The sequence below is a fragment of the Dermacentor andersoni genome, chromosome 7, assembly GCF_023375885.2.
Source record: "Dermacentor andersoni chromosome 7, qqDerAnde1_hic_scaffold, whole genome shotgun sequence".
NCBI classification, from domain to species: domain Eukaryota; kingdom Metazoa; phylum Arthropoda; class Arachnida; order Ixodida; family Ixodidae; genus Dermacentor; species Dermacentor andersoni.
The window spans coordinates 11414340-11435228 of NC_092820.1; the positions used below are offsets into that span (position 1 = coordinate 11414340).

The following is a 20889-nucleotide window of genomic DNA, read 5'->3' on the forward strand; positions in this document are numbered from 1 at the left end:
AGCGCTCAACCGAAAAAGATAAACAAGTCAATGTGTCAGCATTGAGATATTTTGAGTTGCTGTGCTTTAACATTTTCCAGTGCTGTGCAGGTCATAGATGGGGAATTGCAAATAGCACTGATTTCAATGTTGATGTTGTCATGAGTGATGACACACAGAAAGTGGATTTTTACACCAATGACCTGCTGTTTTAGCTGCTGTTGCAGGAGATGGCAGCCCTGAGGATGGCAGGCGCAGTGGAGCAGTAGTGGAAGAGGGCTGGGAGCAGCTGCGCGAGAGCTGCATCCACTATGCCAAGTACTCGCCCGTGGCAGCCATCCAAGCTGAGTGTGCCATCAAGGCAGCACGATGGCTCTCAGCTCAAGGGGTGAGTCAAATGCTCAATTGGTGCTTTACTTACTGGCAGTGTTTGTATGCATGTACAAAATGTCCTTCTTACACTAAGTGATTGTTTGATGCGAAGTGATGCCATCTTAAGTGCATGCAATGTGGCATTAAGTGTCATTAAGTTACAGGCCAAGTTTCACAACTAAGCAGTGGATTGAATGGTGTAATTTTTAATTTACTGCAGATAATTGGCTCAACCATTGAGAGGTCAATATTTTTTGTCAGAAGTGACCCTCCAGGGTCGCGTTTTTTTTATTGCAGATTTAAAACCTTCACAGGGACCTACCTCGAGAAGAATTTACCATAATTTTTTTAGCATGGCCATATTGACAAAAAATATTTTCCCTAAGTATACATGCATTGTTTATTCAAGACGCAAGATGGGCTTGCATACGTACTTACAAGAATAAAAAGGTAGGTAAACTGGAATATTCCAATTTGACACTTGGGCGGTAGTCCGCATCGGAGGAAGCGCCGCTCAACTCGCTTGCAGAACAGCAACTGGCATGCACGTCCACAGGGTAATCGAACCGTGGATCTGAGTGCATGCCAGAAAATTGCATGGTTGTGCACCCGTCAGTAGCTTGCTGTAATCCTTCATTCCATTGCCAACAAGGGGCAATCATTTTTTGTTAGTCCCAAGAAAAGAAATGCAGGCATTACAGCATTGTTTGTATATGACGGCATCGTTTGTAATACTAGCGCCCGCCTCTGATGTAATTGCACCCCTGTGAGCAATAAACGAGTGAGCATCTAGTGGTTGCCCTCTGAGAGGTGAGAAACAACAGCTTTTGTGAGCACAGTAATCGGAAACCATTCGTGAGACAAAATCGAAACGGAAGCAGCCAACCAAGACATGTTGCAGGTTTTTTTGATGGCATAATGGGTAAGATGCAAAGAATCAGAATAATGGCAGTAATGGTGGCAGCACTGGTGAAGCATCTTTGTGGGATATTCGTTACCTGCAAGCAGATTTATGGCACGATTGTGTGAGGCCGTGCCCATGCTGCCAGCACAGCCTGTGGAGTGTTCTCACAAGTGTGAGTGGAGCAACCGAATGGGTTAGGCACAACAAAGTGTGCTGTTTTGTTCAGTACTCATTTCAATATCAGAGTTTCCCTCTATTCAGGTGAGCAAAGCTTTTGGAGATATAAAGTATTAGATGCATGTGCTATTTTGTAAATGCAAAAAGCAAACCTGTACAAGCAATAACGAACAAACAGCATTTCATATCACTAATTTGATCAACTAAGCACAAAGTGGGCAAACTGCAAAGGAAAGAATGCTTCTTACGTAGCCCTAGCTTTCTCACCTATCATTTATTTGTAATAGTACAAGGCAACAAGAAAAGATTTAGTAAAGCGAATATCTACTTTAATTTATACCACTTCAAACGTGCTTTTGTTTTTGTAGTCTGCTCAAAATTTGTTTCTTGTGATAACAAACTTAGACCTCTTATAGATTCATAGGCCTTTTTATTGCATTTGCTACGGGGTTTATTGATGGTTAACGAGAAGCCCAGTCACGTCGGGAACAGTGCAGTTCCCACCAAGCGCCAGCATGAGGGACAGCAATCTTTTGATCTTTGTCTTCCTCTCATCAGGAGCCATGTGGCCGCAGCAATGCCTGGGCTGTCTTCGTCATTACACATTTTACTTTGTTCTCAATCACAAATCATGATACAGTGCAACCTCTTCACTAGTAAGAAGCACCGCTTAAAGGGCCCCTCACCAGGCTGGATAGCAAATTGCTATATGCTGGAGGTGGTTACGTGCCCTCTAGGGAATGTTCTAGTGCAAAAATTTTTCAAATTGATTCGTTAATAATAGTAATGTACACAGGATGGTGCAAGGGCACTTGGATTTACACTGTTGGGATTGTGGTTGTAAGCCGTTGTTCACCAACTGCAAGGGTGTAGCCAAGCACAATAATCAGACTACATGTGAGATAACTGAAGTGGCAAAAATTCATCACCTTAGGAAAAACTGCGTCAGTGTGGCTTCATTGGGACCATCACGCAAGAAAATCAGTTACCTTAACGGGGCCGGAGTTTGCGAAAGAGGAGCAATAGATGCGTAGGCCATCAACATGTGTGCCTTGGGTATGACAATTATTATTATTTAGAATTTATCCTGCTATTGCAAATGCATGTGTGCAAGTCCGTCTTGTTGATTTCACATGCATACTTTATGATGTCATTCAAGTTATGTCACATTTATGTAGGTAGGTTTACCTACTTGCTACTATTAAAACCAGTTCAAAGTTCGCGCTTGTGTCTGTTGTCCCCCAGTTCTCGTTCCAAGTGGCGCACAGATAACATTGATTATAAGTTGTAATCAACTAGCCCAAGCCAGTACACTTCTGTAAAAAGAGTTTTAAACAAATGAATCGTCTGCAAGAGGCATAACACAAGACCGGCTACTCAAATTACTGTATTTACTCGATTGCAACACACCCTCGATTGTAACGCGCACTCATTTTCCATGACCAAAAAAAAAAGTACAATACTGCGCACCTCGTGATTTCATATAGAAATACTATTTTCTCTCATTTGCAAAAAACGGATTTATTCCCAATATACTAAAGTTATGATGAATAAAAACACAAATGGTAGCGGCACACCTTGCCGCCAAGATTTTCACTGCGCCGGTACGAGTCGTGTGGGGCAATAGATATCACTCGTCGCTGTCAGACAACTCTTTATCTCTATCAATAGACCAAAGCATTTCATCCTCGGTGCCGTCCATGCCATTTGAAATCCCGCACTTAAAGGCTTGTTGACCATGGCAGACGGGATCATGCATCATGCATCTTTCACCAATCCAGCAAAGTCCTGCAGCGTGGAATACTTCATTTTATTGGTGGGGGTGAATTCGTGGCAGCCAATGACAAGCCATTCGGTGCAGAGTGCCCGAATTCTATCTTTCACTGGTTTGTTCAAACAAACATCGAGCGGCTAGAGCTGCGATGTCATGCTGCCGGGTATCACGACAAGGTCGGTATTGTATGCAGCCAGCTTGTCCTTGATGCACTGGTGAAGGTGGCACCTGAACGCGTCGAGCACAAGCATCCCACGCAGACCCAAACTGCCGCCGGGTCTCTTCCACCAAACGTTATCAATCCAGCCAGTGACCAAGTCCTTGGTCATCCAACCTTTTTCATTTGTGCACACAATCATGCCACTCGGAAACACGATTCCTTTCGGGAGCATCTTCCGTCTGAAGATAAGATACGGGGGCAGCTTGTGCCCATCCGCAGTGCAACAAAGCATTGCGGTGACTCTAGTTTTTTCGTGGTCAGAAGACAAAACGCGCACTTGCTTCACCCTCTTCTTTGCAACGGTTGTAGTGGCAGGCATGTCAAAGTAGAGCGGCGTCTGATCGGCATTTCCAATCTGTCCGAAGTGGTAGCCATTTCTATGGTGCAACTTCAAAATGTACCGCTGAAAACAGTGCAATTTCTCTTTATATTCTTCTGGCAATTTTTGCCATATCCCTGTCCGCCTTGAAGAGAAAAGCCTTTTCTTTTCATAAAATTTTATAGCCAGCACAGGCTCGCTTTAAAGTCACTCCGCTTTAGCCCTTTCTGTAGGGCTAACTGCAGTGCCCATCCTTTGAGCAGATCGGTCCTCACAGGCCGCTGTGCTGCTGGCTGCTATTGCACGTGTCCCGCGAGCAGCTCCTCTATTTTGGCGAAGTGGCCCTGCTTTGGGCCCATTGAAACGCTTCCTTGTTGTTTTGCTGGTGAAAATATTCTCCTTCTGTTTGTGCCAGTCCTGCACGCAAGTTTCGGGAACTCCGGATGCCGTGATGCGGCCCGATTTCCGTCCGTCTTCGGGCACATAACTTTCCTTTTAAATGCGGCATCATGGTGGATTCGGCGTGTCTTCGTGGTCGGCACTTCCATGCTGATTGAATAAACGCAGAAAACGGGAAGTCAGGTGGTAGACTAGGTTACACCAACGCCTGGTTGCACATACAACATGGAGTTATGCACATGCAGGAAGGCAGCTAGGCTAGGAGTGCGTATGAGGCGGATGTTTTTTGAATCGCGATTGCGATATGGTAACATCGATTTAGGGTCGTACTCAATTTTAACGAATATGCAATTTTTGGACCCACTTTATTACAGAAAAGGTGCATGTTAGATTCGAGTAAATATGGTAAGCCTCCTCTCCCGACGGACAGCAAATCAGGGCCATTTCAATTCATGGAAGTTGACTTCATCAGAACACTTTTTGCGAAAAACAAAAACAAAATTGTTGAACAATACGTAGTAATTTTTACCTGTGTGGTAACAAGAGGAGTACACTTGACATGACAGATGACCAATGACATGTCGACATCCTGTTTTTTACAAGCTTTCCAGCAGTTCACCTCACGACGGGGTATACCTGCCATAATCTACTCTGTCAACGCCAGGACCTTTACGAAAGCTGAGAAGGAAATAAACAGAATGCTTGAAGCTGTTGGGCACAAATGGGTGAAGGATTACTGCAGTATACACCAAATACAATGGGAAAAAATGACAGAGTGTGCAACATGCTGGGGAGAATTTTACGAGTACCTCATACGAAGCCTAAACACATCGGTACGAGAAATGATCTAGAGAAAAACAACTTCAGTGGAGGAGCTATGTGCAATTGTAGCAGAAGTCAGAGGAGCGCCTAACAATTGACCGTTAACATACGTGTATGGCAAACCTAATGAGCCCACGCCACTGACGCCTGTACACATCATAGACCATCGGCAATAGCTTCAAGACGGACAAACAAGGCCATACAACGGAGACAATGAGGAAGCATGGAAAAGTAGGTGCGAACCCGTGAAAGCTTGGTGGAAAGGATGGCATCGTGAATACCTCAAGAAAATAGGAGCTGCTGTCAAAGCCAAGATGCTACAAGCAAAAGCACGGTCCAAAGGCAGTGTGGTGTTAATTGACTGGGTGCTAAGAACATTTAGGAAAATGTGCCGAATTGAAAAAGGTTACTCTGGATGCGACGGAACAACAAGGACTTGTCTACTTTGGACAGGCAACAAAGTATTTCTCAGAAGATCTGTGAACAGCATCTACCCCAGCATCTACCCTCTTGAAGGGCGCATAGAATAGCCGGCCAAAGCCTATCTCAGTGCAAGTTGGGAGGGTGGGAGCCTGTAAAATATCATCATCAATGCACTCGAAGACAGAGCTTGGCCTGGCTGGAATTACTGGCCATTCTGCACCTACACCAATTGCTCAGCATTACATGCTGGGCACAGTGACTCTACCATGCACAAGTACAAACAGCACCGTGGCGTTATCGCTGCACCCGGCTACAACAATGACCGCACACGTGGAGAGTGCACCAGCCATGGCTGCAGCAACAATGCCAGATGAGGTCAACGAGCAACAACAGCGACATCAACGAATGCTTATAAAAGGCCACAGCAACCAGGGGTTCCCTTCAGTGGGCTTGGCAGAACCGTCACAGATGTCACGAGTAACCACCACTTCTTTGTCATACAGGTCAGTAACAAATAGGCATTGGTTAAGTGTTAGAAGTAATAACGTCCGTTTAGTGGTGCTGCCATGGCCCCGGCGCATCTTCTTTGATTTCTTTGGTATGATCTGCTTGATTCTGTTGCTTGGTGGTGACGTTGAGCAAAAACCCAGGCCTGAGCATGATTGAAGAAATATTAGAACATGTTATGTTAAGGAAATTAAATGTTCACAGAAAACTTCAGAAGCCGGATTTTATAATGTTCAATCTCGGCTAGCGGAAATTGAAACCTCGTTTGCGTCTTTCAAACAACACAGTGAAAAGTTGATCAAGTTTGAAGAGAAAGTTAATCTTGTGTGTACATAAATGGAACATCTGAATAACAAACTTGACAAGCTAGAAAGTAGAAGCCGCCGTAATAACGTCACTTATGGGATGATGGAACGAGCTGACAAAACAGCCACTGATCTGAGGCAGGTAGTCGTTAATGATATTCTAAAAAGCAAGATAGGTGCAGATGTTCAATCATTCGAGCGTGTTCACTGTATAGGTAAAATAACAAAAAAAAACAAGTTTGACCTCTCATACTGCGCCTTTATAGCTTCACTGAGAAAATGTCTGTGCTTCGAAACTGTTTCAAACTGAAAGGCAGTTCTTTATCTATTTCGGAGAATTTCTCAGCACCCATTCACTCTATATGCAGTAAGCTTTGGCAGTCATGCAAAGCCGAAAAAGAAAATAGAGGTAAGGTTACCCTTGTCTACAACAAACATGAAGTAAACGACAAGTTGTACGTCTGAGACGAGACAAAAAATTCAAGAGTACTGCTCAGAGGAAACCGTCAAGCAGATTCCGAGAAACCTAAAGCTGCCCGAACGTGACAATGTCAAAGTGCAGATTCACTGTCTTTGATATGTTTTTATGCGCGCAGCATAGTCAGCAAAATTGAAAAATTTAGACAACTAATACTGTTGTACTCTCCTGACATTATCATCATTAACGAAACATAGCTACATTCCGGTATTCATGATTCTGATCTAACCCCTCCAACTTACTCGATCTTACGATCTGATCGCAATAGTTGTAGGGGCAGTGTGACAATTGCAATAAAACAGAGTTTGTCTTTTTGTGCAGTGGGATGCATTGCTAACCATGAAAGTGTTTGGTGTACTATAATAGGGCAAGACATAGCAATACTAATAGGAGGCATCTACAGGAAACCAAATGCTTCTTATAAGTACATTACACAAATTCACGACTTCCTATCCGGCAGAGTTAAAGAGAGAAGCAAAGTGGTCCTAATAGGTGATTTTAATCTTTCTTCTGTCGACTGGAACACATTCAAAATTACTAGCAAGGAGGTCTCAAGATGCAAACTACTTCTAAGCATTGGCTTTAGCTTTTTATTGAATGAGCTGGTGAAGGTGCCTACACGTATTCAAGGACAAAGCAGTTCAATACTGAACCTTGCATTTGACTTACATAACTTATCGGAACTAACAGTAGAAGATGGCATATCAGACCACAAACTACTAGCATTAACAATTAAGGTCAGGTGCGATAATATTGGGGCCTCCACGCACGGAAAGCACATAGTTGTAAAAAATTATGTCAGAGCTGATGATGACGACGGTGTCATCGATTATTTGGAAACACAACCAAGTGTCTGGAAAGGTGCGAAAACTATAGGCTGTGAAACGTGTGCTGTGAAAGTAACGTTATCCCAACTAAAGTAAAGCTTATAAAACGTAAATCACTGTGGATAACACATAACATTATTCATAAGAGAAGAAAAATACGGTGTGTGCGTAGAAACGGAGGTAATTCGGACTACATTCACAGACTCTCCGGTGAACTTAAGGCTGCAATAACGTCCTCGCATAACACCATTTTTTCTACAACGCTGACAATTTTCATGGCGCAACAACCACATAAATTTTGGCACTACCTATCCAGGCCTGAAAGTTCTGCTATGAATTAGAAAATTATGGCGAAATTACTGACAACACACGCGTAATAGCGAATGCCTTCAACGCACATTTTCAGTCGGTTCTTACTCGCTCTACTGCTCCTATAGAGCAGGAACTTGTCTTAGTCTTGGGGATAACAATGGCATCAGTAGTGTTCACTGAACAAGAAATATTTAACTTGCTGCTGCAAATGGATGTCAAAAAGTCTCCAGGAGCAAACAATACTTCTAATACGTTTCGAAGGTGCTATGCAGAACAACTGCCTTTTATCTACAAAATATTCAGTGCATCTGTGAAAACCTCTATCCTACCAGCAAACAGGCTAAGTGCAAAAGTCATCCCTATCCATAAAGGCAGTAACAAGTTGAGCATTTACATGTACAGGCCAATTTCACTAACCAGCTCTTGCTGTAAGCACATGGAACATATAATTAATAAAGCAATTATGACCTACCTCGATGAACACAACTTACTGTACTCCAAACAACATTGGTTTCGCAAAGGAGTTTCTACGGTGACACAACTTCTAGAAATAGTGCATGACTTTGCGGCTGTGATTAACTGTCGTCTTCAAGCTGATTTAATACAGTTAAACCTGGATATAACGAAGTTGACAGAAGCTCGCAATTTTTTGTTACATGCAGGTTTTCGTTACATGCAGATTTTCATTACATTCAGGTTTTGCGTGAAGGCTCGTACGAATGACGCAGAAACGAAACCAAATGGCTCAAGATATCTGTGAAGGTGAACCCACCCTTGAAGCATTTCTTTTACAGCGAAGAACTGTGTAATTTCCGCTTGCTTCTTCTGCACGAGTAAAGGCACAACACGCCACTCCAAAGCAACTAAATTGTGTAAAGCTCCGTCATCGTCGCGCGAGCCGACGAAATGGCGCAAGATGTCCATTGCGTCCATCACCTCCTTTGCAATAGGTACGTCACATGGATCTGCCTCACAGGCATCATCGCCATCGCGATTTTGCATGCTTTCAGCTACTGTTGCATTAGTCATTTCTTCTGTAGCCACGGTGGCGTAGTCGGCAAACAAAAAGTCACTCAGTTCAACGTCGTTGGGTACACCACCGTTAGTGCTTAGCTCATTCCATCCTTCAGCCACATCGGACAGAGTAGAAAGGTCTTCCTCCTCGTAGTCGGCACCAGCCCGTGCGTTTTTCTCTATTCTGGCCTTTAAAAAGCAATCCGCAATAACTTCTGCCCTGACCTGTTGCCAGGAGGCAGCAAGTTTCTCGACTTCTTGATAAATGTCAATCTTCATTTCCCGTTCCACACGGATGTCAAGAATTATCTTCAGGATTAGTTGGCGCCGGTAACAGCATTTAAAACTGTTATTCACCCTTTTGTCCAGGGGTTGTATTAGGGACTTGCAGTTGGCCGGGAAGTAATGCAGTTCGATGTTCAACAGCTGTAGGCCTTTGACGTGGTGCGCCGAGCAATTGTCCAGCAGTAGGCAAACTTGTCAGCCTTGCCGCATGACGTCCTGGTTAAATTCCTTTAACCACTCAGAAAATATTGGCAATATTGGCAAATATATACGCAGTTACAAGTGGAGACGCACGACTACACGCCAACAGGGAGGCCTAACACCTCCAAAACAAGTCGGATAAACCAGCACCAGAGCACAGTTGACACACGTACAGTGCTCACGGAATGAAACGCGTCAATTTAGGGCTAAGTAATGCGTAAACTTTCGTTTCAACCGGTTGCAGTTCGTTTCATATCGACGTAATTCTGGCGCATACACTTACATCAGAGTCCTCGTCACCTTTGGTGACCAAATTCCTAGCGACATGACGTGGCGCTCTCGCGTACTTTGCACATATGTAGGGTTCTAGTAAATGCTCCGTGTCCCATTTCATTCCGTGAGCACTGTACATGTGCAGACACAGGACAGCATGCAAAATGGCGAATGCAACGCATCGTCATTCATCATCGTTCCTCCCCCCTCTCCCTTCCTCCACCCTGGCTATGAAAGAACGGGCCATCAGCATTGCTTTTAAAGTGAATTTTTACACAGAAGTGTGTCTAAGCCATTGAAACAAATGAAAATCACAAAATGAGAATGCTTGTCCTCAACTTCATACAAAAAAAAATTCTGCAAAAGAAATCAATTGCTGCTACAAATGTCACCTGGTGTCATGCGAGACAAGCAAAGCCTGAGAAGGCTCCGCAATCACCGTCATCTTCGCTAACTTTGCTTGGTCGCGGCGATCCCAGGCGTTTTCGTAGCTGCTGGCTCCGTACAGTATTAATATTCACTAATCTAGTGCATTTCTATGGCCGAATTTTCCTTAAAAGTGCAAAAAGTAATGACTGATCAGCTTTGCGGGTTCGTTACGTCAAGGTTAACCGCTGCAATGCGTTCGTTTCATCGAGGTTGAAAATACATAGGCTTCAATGGGGGCGTTGGGGAATTCAAAAACTTCGTTAAATCCAGGAATTCGTTACATAGAGGTTCGTCACATCCAGGTTTAACTGTATTCATTCACTTTTCGAAGGCGTTCGACAAGGTAATGCATTGGAAGATAAATAACAAAATTAGTGCCATTGGAATTGAAGACAAAATAGTATCCTGGATAAGTGCATGCCTTTCCAACCGCAGGCAGTGCATTTAAAGTGGGCAAAACAGAGGCTGAATGCTTGGAAGTCTTTTCAGGGGTTCCACAGGGCTGTGTGTTATGTCCTATATTACATTTAATATATGTAAATGATCTGCACCTTTAGATTGAGCCGGGAGTGACATTAAGACTTTTCGTAGATGATTGCACCATATGCACGACAATATGAATACAAGCCGACCAAGTAAAATTAAATTCATTGTCTTGCCAGTTGAGGCCAAGAATGGGGTATGGGCATAACTTTAAGCCAGACTGCCTGTATGTTGATAATGTGTTAAAAAAGCCATTACGATTCCCCTGCAATATCATAGGATCAGCTGTTGCCGTACAGAATCGTTTAAATATTTGGGGGTAACAGTAACATAATCATCATCATTATAATCAGCCTGGCTACGCCCACTGCAGGGCAAAGGCCTCTCCCATACTTCTCCAACTACCCTGGTCATGTGCTAATTGTGGCCATGTTGTTCCTGCAAACTTCTTAATCTCATCTGCCCACCTAACTTTCTTCTGCCCCCTGCGACGCTTCCCTTCTCTTGGAATCCAGTCCGTAACCCTTAATGACCATCGGTTATCTTCCCTGCTGATTACGTGCCCTGCCCATGCCCATTTCTTTTCTAGATTTCAACTAAGATGTCATTACCTCGCCTTTGTTCCCTCACCCAATCTGCTCTTTTCTTATCCCTTAACGTTACACCTATCATTCTTCTTTCCATAGCTCGTTGCGTCGTCCTCAATTTAAGTAGAACGCTTTTCGTAAGCCTCCAGGTTTCTGCCCCGTACGTGAGTACTGGTAAGACACAGCTGTTATAAACTTTTCTCTTGAGCGATAATGGCAACCTGCTGTTCATGATCTGAGAATGCCTGCCAAACGCACCCCAGCCCATTCTTATTTTTCTGATTATTTCAGTCTCATGATCCGAATCCGCGGTCACTACCTGCCCTAAATAGATGTATTCCCTTACCACTTCCAGTGCTTCGCTACCCATCATAAACTGCTGTTATCTTCCAAGAATGTTAAATGTTACTTTAGTTTTCTGTAGATTAATTTTTAGACCCACTCTTCTGCTTTGCCTGTCCAGGTCAGTGAGCATGCATTGCAATTGGTCCCCTGAGTTACTAAGCAAGGCAATATCACCAGTGAATCGCAAGTTACTAAGGTATTCTCCATTAACTTTTATGCCCAATTCTTCCCAATCCAGGTCTCTGAATACCTCCTGTAAACACGCTGTGAATAGCATTGGAGAGATTGTATCTCCCTGCCTGACGCCCTTCTTTATTCGGATTTTGTTGCTTTCTTTATGGAGGACTACAGTGCCTGTGGAGCCTCTATAGATATATTTCAGTATTTTTACATACGGCTCGTCTACACCCGGATTCCGTAATGCCTCCATGACTGCTGAGGTTTCGACAGAATCAAACGTTTTCTCATAATGAATGAAAGCTATATATAAGGGTTGGTTATATTCCGCACATTTCTCTATCACCTGATTGATAGTGTGAATATGGTCTATTGTTGAGTAGCCTTTACGGAAACCTGCCTGGTCCTTTGGTTGACAGAAGTGTAAGGTGTTCCTGATTCTATTTGCGATTACCTTAGTAAATACTTTGTAGGCAACAGACAGTAAGCTGATCGGTCTATAATTTCTCAAGTCTTTGGTGTCCCCTTTCTTATGGATTAGGATTATGTTAGCGTTCCTCCAAGATTCCGGTACGCTCGAAGTCATGAGGCATTGCGTATACAGGGTGGCCAATTTTTCTAGAACAATCTGCCCTCCATCCTTCAACAAATCTGCTGTTACCTTATCCTCCCCAGCTGCCTTCCCCCTTTGCATAGCTCCCAAGCCTTTACTTCTTCCGGCGTTACTTGCGGGATGTCAAATTCCTCTAGACTATTCCCTCTTCCATTATCGTCGTGAGTGGCACTGGTACTGTATAAATCTCCATACAACTCCTCAGCCACTTGAACTATCTCATCCATATTAGTAATGATATTGCCGGCTTTGTCTCTTAACGCATACATCTGATTCTTGCCTATTCCTAGTTTCTTCTTCACTGCTTTTAGGCTTCCTCCATTCCTGAGAGCATGCTCAATTCTATCCATATTATACTTCCTTATGTCAGCTGTCTTACGCCTGTTGATTAACTTCGAAAGTTCTGCCAGTTCTATTCTAGCTGTAGGGTTAGAGGCTTTCATACATTGGCATTTCTTGATCAGATCTTTCGTCTCCTGCGATAGCTTACTGGCATCCTTTCTAACGGAGTTACCACCGACTTCTATTGCACACTACTTAATGATGCCCATAAGATTGTCGTTCATTGCTTCAACACTAAGGTCCTCTTCCTGAGTTAAGGCTGAATACCTGTTCTGTAGCTTGATCTGGAATTCCTCTATTTTCCCTCTTACTGCTAACTCCTTGATCCCCACCTTATGTACCAGTTTTTTCCATTCCCTCCTCAAGTGCAGGCTAATTTGAGATCCTACCATCCCATGGTCACTGCAGCGCACCTTGCCGAGCACGCCCACATCATGTATGATGCCAGGGTTAGCAGAGAGTATGAAGTCTATTTCATTTCTTGTCTCACCATTCGAGCTTCTCCACATCCACTTTCAGTTACCCCACTTGTGGAAGAAGGTATTCACTATCCGCAAATTATTCCATTCTGCAAACTCTACTACTAACTCTCCTCTGCCATTCCTATAACCTATGCCATATTCCCCCTCTAACTTGTTTCCAGCCTGCTTCTTGCTTACCGTGACATTGAAGTCGCCCATCAGTAGAGTGTATTTTGTTTTGACTTTACCCATCGCCCATTCCACAGCTTCATAGAAGCTTTCGACTTCCTGGTCATCATGACTAGATGTAGGCATGTAGACCTATACGGACTTCAATTTATACCTCTTATTAAGCTTCACGCAAGGCCTGCCACCCTCTCGTTTGTGGTATCGAATTCCTGTATGTTACCCGCTATATTGTTATTAATCAGGAATCTGACTCCTAGTTCTTGTCTTTCCTCAAAGCCCTGGTAGCACAGAATGTGCCTGCTTTTTAGCACTGTAGCACCTAACTGAGCCCTATTATATCCCATTTACTACCCTCTAATTCCTCCAATAACACTGCTAGACTCGCCTCACTAGATAGCGTTCCAACGTTAAACGTTGCCAGGTTCAGATTCCAATGGCGGCCTGTCCAGATCCAGAGAGTCTTAGCACCCTTTGCTGCATCACGGGTCTGACCGCCGCCATGTTCAGTTGCTTTGCAGCTGCTGGGGACTTAGGGCCAGGGTTTGATTGTTATATTCATATAGGAGGTATATAGGTATAGAACAATAACAACAACATTGAAATGGGGCGCTTTCTTTGCAGAAAGTTAGCAGCAGTGCCACCCAATGTTGAATTATCAAACTGCAGATCTCTCGTGCGTCCCATCCTCGAATATAGCCACATAGTCTGGAATCCACATCAAGCTTATCTGACCCAACGTTTAGAGGCAATCCAAAATAAAGCGCTTCGTCTATTCCGAGTACCCCTGGAGTGACAGTTTGATTTCACTGTGCAATCGCGCCGCCATACAAACCCCGGAAACCCATTGGGGCCTTCGGGTTGAATATTAAGACAGTACAAAATACCATCCTGGAGAACGAAGAGGTATAAGCAAGCATTGTTGGGCGCAGATAACGACATTGCATCGACACGCATCACGACATTGCTCACCAGCGATAAGGCGGAGCTGTGACACGGAGAAAACACAAGCAACATTCCCGATGTCAGAGGTGTCAGAGCTGTCGACAGGGTAATGCAACAAACTATTTGCATCTTGGTGCAGGTGTCCGGTCTTGTGAATCACAGAGTATGAAAACTCTTGGCGCCTCAAAGCCCAACGCCCAAGCCAGCCCGTGGGATCTTTTAGGGAGAAAAGCCAGCAGAAAGCATCATGGTTGGTTACTATGTTAAAGGGGTGGCCATAAAGTTTGTTAGGTTATGTTATGACTGTATGTTAGATGCAACAATAAAAATTTTGCCGTCTGGATGGCCAGCCCAGGGATCCTTTAGGGAGGAAAGCGAGCAGAGAGCATGATGGTCTGCTACTATGGAAAATGGATGGCTGTAAAGTTTGTTATGATGGCGACGTTTGTGTTATGTTATGTTATGTTATGGCCGCATATGAGAGGCAACAATAAAAATCTTGCCTTCTGGATGGTGTTTGCCCTGCAGACTGAGCTTGACGCTTGCATTGCAAAGTTCCCCTTAAACAAATGATGATGAGAGGGGGCGAGAAGTTTGCCTAGTGAGTTCATACCAGCTGCCACTACCATGCGGTGCGCCCGACAAGCGCGCTGATAGTGAAACCCACAGAGCATCCCAAATTCGCACAGCATACCACAAGATGGTGCCAGCTGATTTGTGCCTGTGTTATATATGATCATGCTCCATATATACACGTCCCGAGAAGAGAGAGGGAAAAAAAAGTGAGATGGGAAGTGGCGCTCGCTCTTTTTACGATCTCTCCCTCTCACTCAGTGAGTGCAGAAATGCTTTGTGAAAGCAGTCCCATAGCAGTAAACTGCCCAGTTTGTAGAAGATGGTGCCATCAAAGTGCAAAGCTGTGTTGCCTGAGACTAAGGTGCTAATTTTGCAAGACTCATAATAGTATGAGCGGGGGATATCAACAATTCTGAAATCTGGGAGTGCAGCAATCATGAAGGGCGGAGCCAGTGGCCATGCTGATCAATGAAAAGAGCGTCGGGGACCCTTTTTCGTCGTAAACAACTGTTTCAGAAAGGGGGACTTTGTGCCCCAGGGGGGAAACCCCCCACGATAGTGAAACCTACACGCTGGAAGCCGCTGAACACTAGGAGCACATCGCTTCTGACGAGGAAACAGATGGTGCTTTGATTGACAAGTTTCTGAGTGCAGAAGGGGCGGCATCGGTCTACGAACAGATCTCCGACGAGGCAATTGTTGTCGCCATAGACAGCAGCGTTGTGCAACGGAGGCAACGACAGCAGTGGCAGTGACGACGAGATTGACAAAGGCTCGTCTTTGATCCCAAACCCGATGTTCATGCAAAGTGCGCTGTCGTCAATAGAGTTGTTTTCATTCATCGATCTCGTGCAAGCTAAAGGACAGCCATCATTGTTCGAACCAACGTTACTAGACTAGCTTCAGTTTTAAAACTCGCCGCCGTTGCGCGGTACCGCCACCCGCCCGCACCTTCGTGGCGCTACGGTCGCACCCGGCTTCACTTCCTCACTGGCCGGCTACGCGGGCGGGCCAGACTAAGTACGCGGTGCAGCGTTGGTGTATTCTGTGGTTCGTTGTGAACGGCGAATTTCAGCAAGCATGTCATCCGTGGAACTGTAGCCTTCGCCGAGTTTCTTAAGAATATCAGCAGACGATGCCGACGTGCTGCGTACCTGACTACATAGGCCGCTATCAGAACGATGTCGACAGTTCGGCGCACCACTTTTTCTGTGCTCCCAGCAATGCGACGCTTCGCTCGGCGTGAAACAGAGCGATTCCTCGTGCCGACCGGGAACACTCTGCGAAATCAACGGCACGCGCTCGTGCCACTGCTCCCGCGTTCCTCGTCGTCTTCCACAGCTGGCTGCGTGGCGTTCATCTTTCCAGCGTAGAATTTCACTTCACTTCTGTTGTCGTAATGGGGAGGCCCCGTTTACGTAACGGAAAGATTTAATTTTGAAGAAATTTAATTTCGAAGAATCACAAGCGGCAAATCGCAGGCGAAGGCTGCTAACCAGCCGCCGAGCAAACTCGAGACATCAAACGCAAGCGACAACTGCGGACTGCAGGCATACCGTCAGTGACGTCGTTCTCTCCGTCGCAGCCGATTGTGTGTAACCTCATAACTGAGAAATACTTTAATGAACCCTCGGGATTAAAACCAAGTGATAAACACAGGGGCCGCACGTTTCAGTTTCGCTGATTAAGCATCTTCACGGAATGAAAAATCCGACTTCCTTTTTTTTCTTGTGTTTTTTTTTTTTTTGTGGCTTGTGTGTAGAAAGACCAACCTCATCTTGCTTTTTGTAGCACTTCTTTGGCTTGGTGAGAAGCTTCGGTGGGGATGAAGATCATCCTACAATCACGCACTTTGGCCAGATATTCTGGCTCGTGAGCCTAAACTGCGCGAAACGTTAAGACGACATGAAGAAACACACGACATTTAGAAACGCTCATGAGAGTGGCTTGTTGGGCTTGTTGGTACATGGTTATACTAGGAAAATGCCAGCAAACTTGAGAGTAGAAAAAATCAAGAGGCAGACATAGACGAAGAGACAGGAAGGTGGCTGGTGGTGACCAGGAAGGTGGTGACAAGCCACCTTCCTGTCTCTTTGTCTCTGTCTGCCTCTTGATTTTTTTCTACTCTCAAGTTTGCTGGCATTTTCCTCGTATAATTTAGGAACGCAGCTTCTGCGCTTCGCTGTATGCGTTTCTTCCTTTCGTGCAGTTTACCCTTCTTTCAGTATTAACGAACTGGCGCAATAAATCTTATTGCTGTAGGTGGATGCCGCTTTCTCGTGGTATCACTAATTTGGACAAGGAAGGATGCCAGCGAGCGTGAAACACGCGCAAACTGCCCGTCCGCACGAGCTCAAGGCTGTGACGAGGCGTCTGCATTAGAGCCCGATGGAACAGCGTTGCCCTCTGGCGGTTGTCACAGAAGTGGCGACAGCGGCTGTAAGCGCGCGGGCGGGGAGTTTTACAACTGAAGCTAGTCTAGTAACGTTGGTTCGAACAGCAGCTGGACACAGCTTGTGCAGCTTGTGGACTATTTCAGCATGCCTAACACTTGATGCACTGTATAGAGGAATAAACATTTTATTTTTCAGTCTACTTCCTACAGTGTCCTTTTTTTTTTCGCTTGTGGCAAATTTTGTTTCAAAGCTCCAAAGGTATGTTTGGCAGCTTCTTCTTTACAGCAGTTCAGATACGGCGATGATTGGTTATATCAGTAGGATTTTTCGTTCTTAATATTGTAGAGAAGAAGTTGTCCACATCACAGATACAGAGCTTGAACCTGTTGCGGACTCTTCACTTTCATGCGTGTACTTGGTCCTCGCTTCAGACTACGTCCTGCGTCCTGGTCACGAAGACGTTGTAGCCGTAACGTCCAGTCAGATCGCCGACGGAGACGCCCTAGTCGCCCCTTCTTCCCGCTGTACTTCTCGCGGAATTCTCATTGCCACCTGTCTCGTCCGGTTTTCACGCGGCCGCGCCCTTCTGTCTGCTTGCAACACGACCCCAGATCCTGTGATGCTGCCCAAAGGGATGACTGTGGCAACCCTCGCCGACACTCACCCAATCTCTCTAGTCACGCTTTGCCCTTCTTCATCGCCAGCACCAACCTCAGGTTTGGATGATTCTTTCCCTCCTCCAGCCGTTCTTGGTTCTGACCTAACAGCCGCGCAGTCCGAAGCCTTAATGGTGGTCTTGGCAAAACACAAAGCCTGTTTCGATAGCTGTTCCTCTGTGTTGAGCCAAACTCCTGCGGCTACACACCGTATCGAAACCGAAGGTTCCGCTATAATACGACGACGCCCCTATCGTGTATCGCCGTCCGAACGAAAGGTCATTGAACAACAGGTCGCTGACATGCTTGCGCGGAAGATAATACGACCTTCATCTAGCCCATGGGCGTCTCCCGTGGTCCTGGTAAAGAAGAAAGATGGCTCAGTTCGCTTTTGCGTGGATTATCGAGCGCTCAATAAGATCACACGCAAGGACGTATATCCAATACCTCGAATTGACGACGCTTTGGACACACTACAAGGGGCGGAGTATTTCTCCAGCATTGATCTTCGATCAGGATATTGGCAACTTCCGATGAACGAGACTGACAAAGAAAAGACCGCATTCGCTACACCGGATGGCCTTTATGAATTTAACGTGATGCCTTTTGGCCTTTGCAATGCTCCTGCCACATTTGAGCGCATGATAGACAACGTACTTCGTGGTCTAAAATGGAAGACATGCCTCTGTTATCTGGACGATATTGTCATCTTTTCGTCTGACTTCAGCCAACATCTTCAACGATTAGACGAAGTTCTCAAGTGCCTTGCGAATGCTGGTCTCCAGATCAATACAAAAAAATGCAAATTTGCAACCAAAACAATAAAAGTATTGGGTCACGTCGTCTCAAAAGATGGCATCCAGCCTGACCCCGACAAGATTAGTGCCGTTCTTCAGTTTCCTCGCCCCCAGCAACAGAAAGATCTACGTAGTTTCCTCGGCTTGGCGTCATATTTTCGTAGGTTTATACGCAACTTCGCAGCAATAGCAGCTCCTCTACACAAGCTACTGGTTACCGGTGCCTCTTTCAATATCCTTATAAGTGGACTACGCTGTATTATATAATGATGCCCCATTTTTTTTTTGTCTCCTTGTGCAATTTCTCTTGTGATTACAACCCTGCTTTTCTCTTCAGCGCTCCAGTGCTTGAGGGTGTTAACAATCAGTCAATAAACAAAATGGTTCGTGGATTTTTTTGTACACAGTTGTCATTTCATGAAAGATGTGGAAGAGGCACAACTACAAGTATCTAACTCTTTTCGATAGTAAAGGCTATTTCAGCTCTGTGACAAGAACACTGGATCTTATTTTGAAGTCATCATTGCTGCACACAAAATGGTTTGCACATTTCTGCAAGCATTCTAGTTTATCTGTGTTTGATCTGTGCACCGAAAATCCTATGTCGTAAGTGAACTATTAACGTGCCGTGCAAGATGCACAGGGAAAAGAAAAAAAGGACAGGGCAGGCCGCAGCTCTCATCTTGCAGTGGCCACACCAGAAAGGCATTGGTTCAGTTTGGTCCCCAGATGACCAGTTTGATTTTCGGCACCAAAGGTTTCTTTCTAGGGAGCCTGTATATGTTTTATTGTAGCTTCGTGCTACAGTCGGGTGAATAAAAACTTTTTGCTGCCATGAAACTTAGGGATTTCTGAAATATTGATTTGTCAATATTTTTCACAAGTGTCATTTGAAACATACTTCTTTTTGTATTTCCCTCTGCATAATGCTTAAGAACATGTTCGGGGTAAATAAATAAGGTAAATAACAGTAAATGTGCCTTGTTAGGGCGTCAGATCTTGAGCACTGACAAAGCAGTACGAGTCGGCATTTGCAATTGCGACTATTGATGGTCTGTGTGATGTAGCGCATCTTCATTTGTGTTTGTGCAGCGTCCCCTGGGTGCAGCGGAATTTGTCCAGAGTGTCGTCTCCATGAACATGGCCCCGTCAGAGGCAGAAAAGGTGCGCTTTGTGCTGAGTCACCGAGTACAGTTCACCGTCTGCATGTATCATCTTTTTGTTATTGAATTGGAAGGCTCTGAGGATGCCATGTCATGGGGGCTGTGTATACTTGGGCGACATCCTATTTACACCCTCAGTGGTGGCAGTTACTAAAAATTGTGCACTCCTGCTCCTACAACGACGTACTGTTATAGCTGCCTCCAGGGTTACAACGTGCACCAGAACCTTTGCGTTGGCATTGTACTGCTGTGCACTGCTGTCTAGCCGTCATCTCTGATTACTCCGAAATCGGGCCAGTTTACTCGGCCAGTCTATGCAAAGTCGGGGTCTAAGAAAACTTCTTTACTATGCCCATGGTTCCAGCATAATCGCAAGAAGTTGCCGAACCAGGAACCAAATGGCGAATACGCAATTAATGGTGGTTAGGTGATGGTAGATAAAGTCGGCATCTGAGGATTATGTTGTGATGGCTGCACAACCAACTCGGCAAGGTACCGTTTCCCCCAAATAATATTAGCAAATCATTTTGCAAAGCATTAGGCAAAGGTTTTAAGTTATCTCAAGCACTACCACTCCCATGTCAAAATTATAAAGTATGGGATACCATAGACTACAGTAATGTTTTCTGGAGGGGGAGCCTTTGGGAAGGCAGCTATACAGTTAAACTTTTGAGGGTCGTTTTTTTTTTATTGCGGATTCCAATTCTTCTTAAAAACTTATTTCAAAAAAAATTCACCGCAATTTTTCTAGGGTGACCGTAATGTGAGAAAAAAATATTTTGCGTTGGTATATATATGTACTCCTCATTCATGAATAACAACAATAAAAAAGCAAATAAAGTTATGAGAATTAAAAATTTGATGCATTGTTGTACACATAGTTCAAGGCTTTGAAAACGCGCACACGAGTCTATTTCGCAACTCTCACCTGTTCCTGCTCTTACGCGAATATTTATGTCCATAGCATAATTGAACTGTGTACTCAAGAAAACTGTGTGGTTGTGTGGCCGTCAAAAAAAGCAAAACATGTGACAAACTTCCGGTACTCTTCATCTTATCGCCAACCAGAGGCAATTAGTTCTCACGATTGTCAAAAAAGAAAAAAAAAAAAAAGCAATGGAAACGGATGCGCGGCGGCATCC

General features: G+C 44.7%; 1 protein-coding gene across 2 annotated transcripts in view; it reads left to right on the top strand.

Moving 5' to 3' along the window:
- Nucleotides 1-20889, top strand: part of brun (trafficking protein particle complex subunit brun) — a 642817-nt gene that overhangs the window by 156925 nt on the left and 465003 nt on the right. For both annotated transcript variants that reach the window (XM_072289153.1, XM_072289154.1), the window contains exons 6-7: nt 195-367; nt 19677-19748. In XM_072289153.1, coding sequence (XP_072145254.1) covers nt 195-367; nt 19677-19748 — 245 coding nt within the window. The remainder of the gene's footprint in view (nt 1-194; nt 368-19676; nt 19749-20889) is intronic.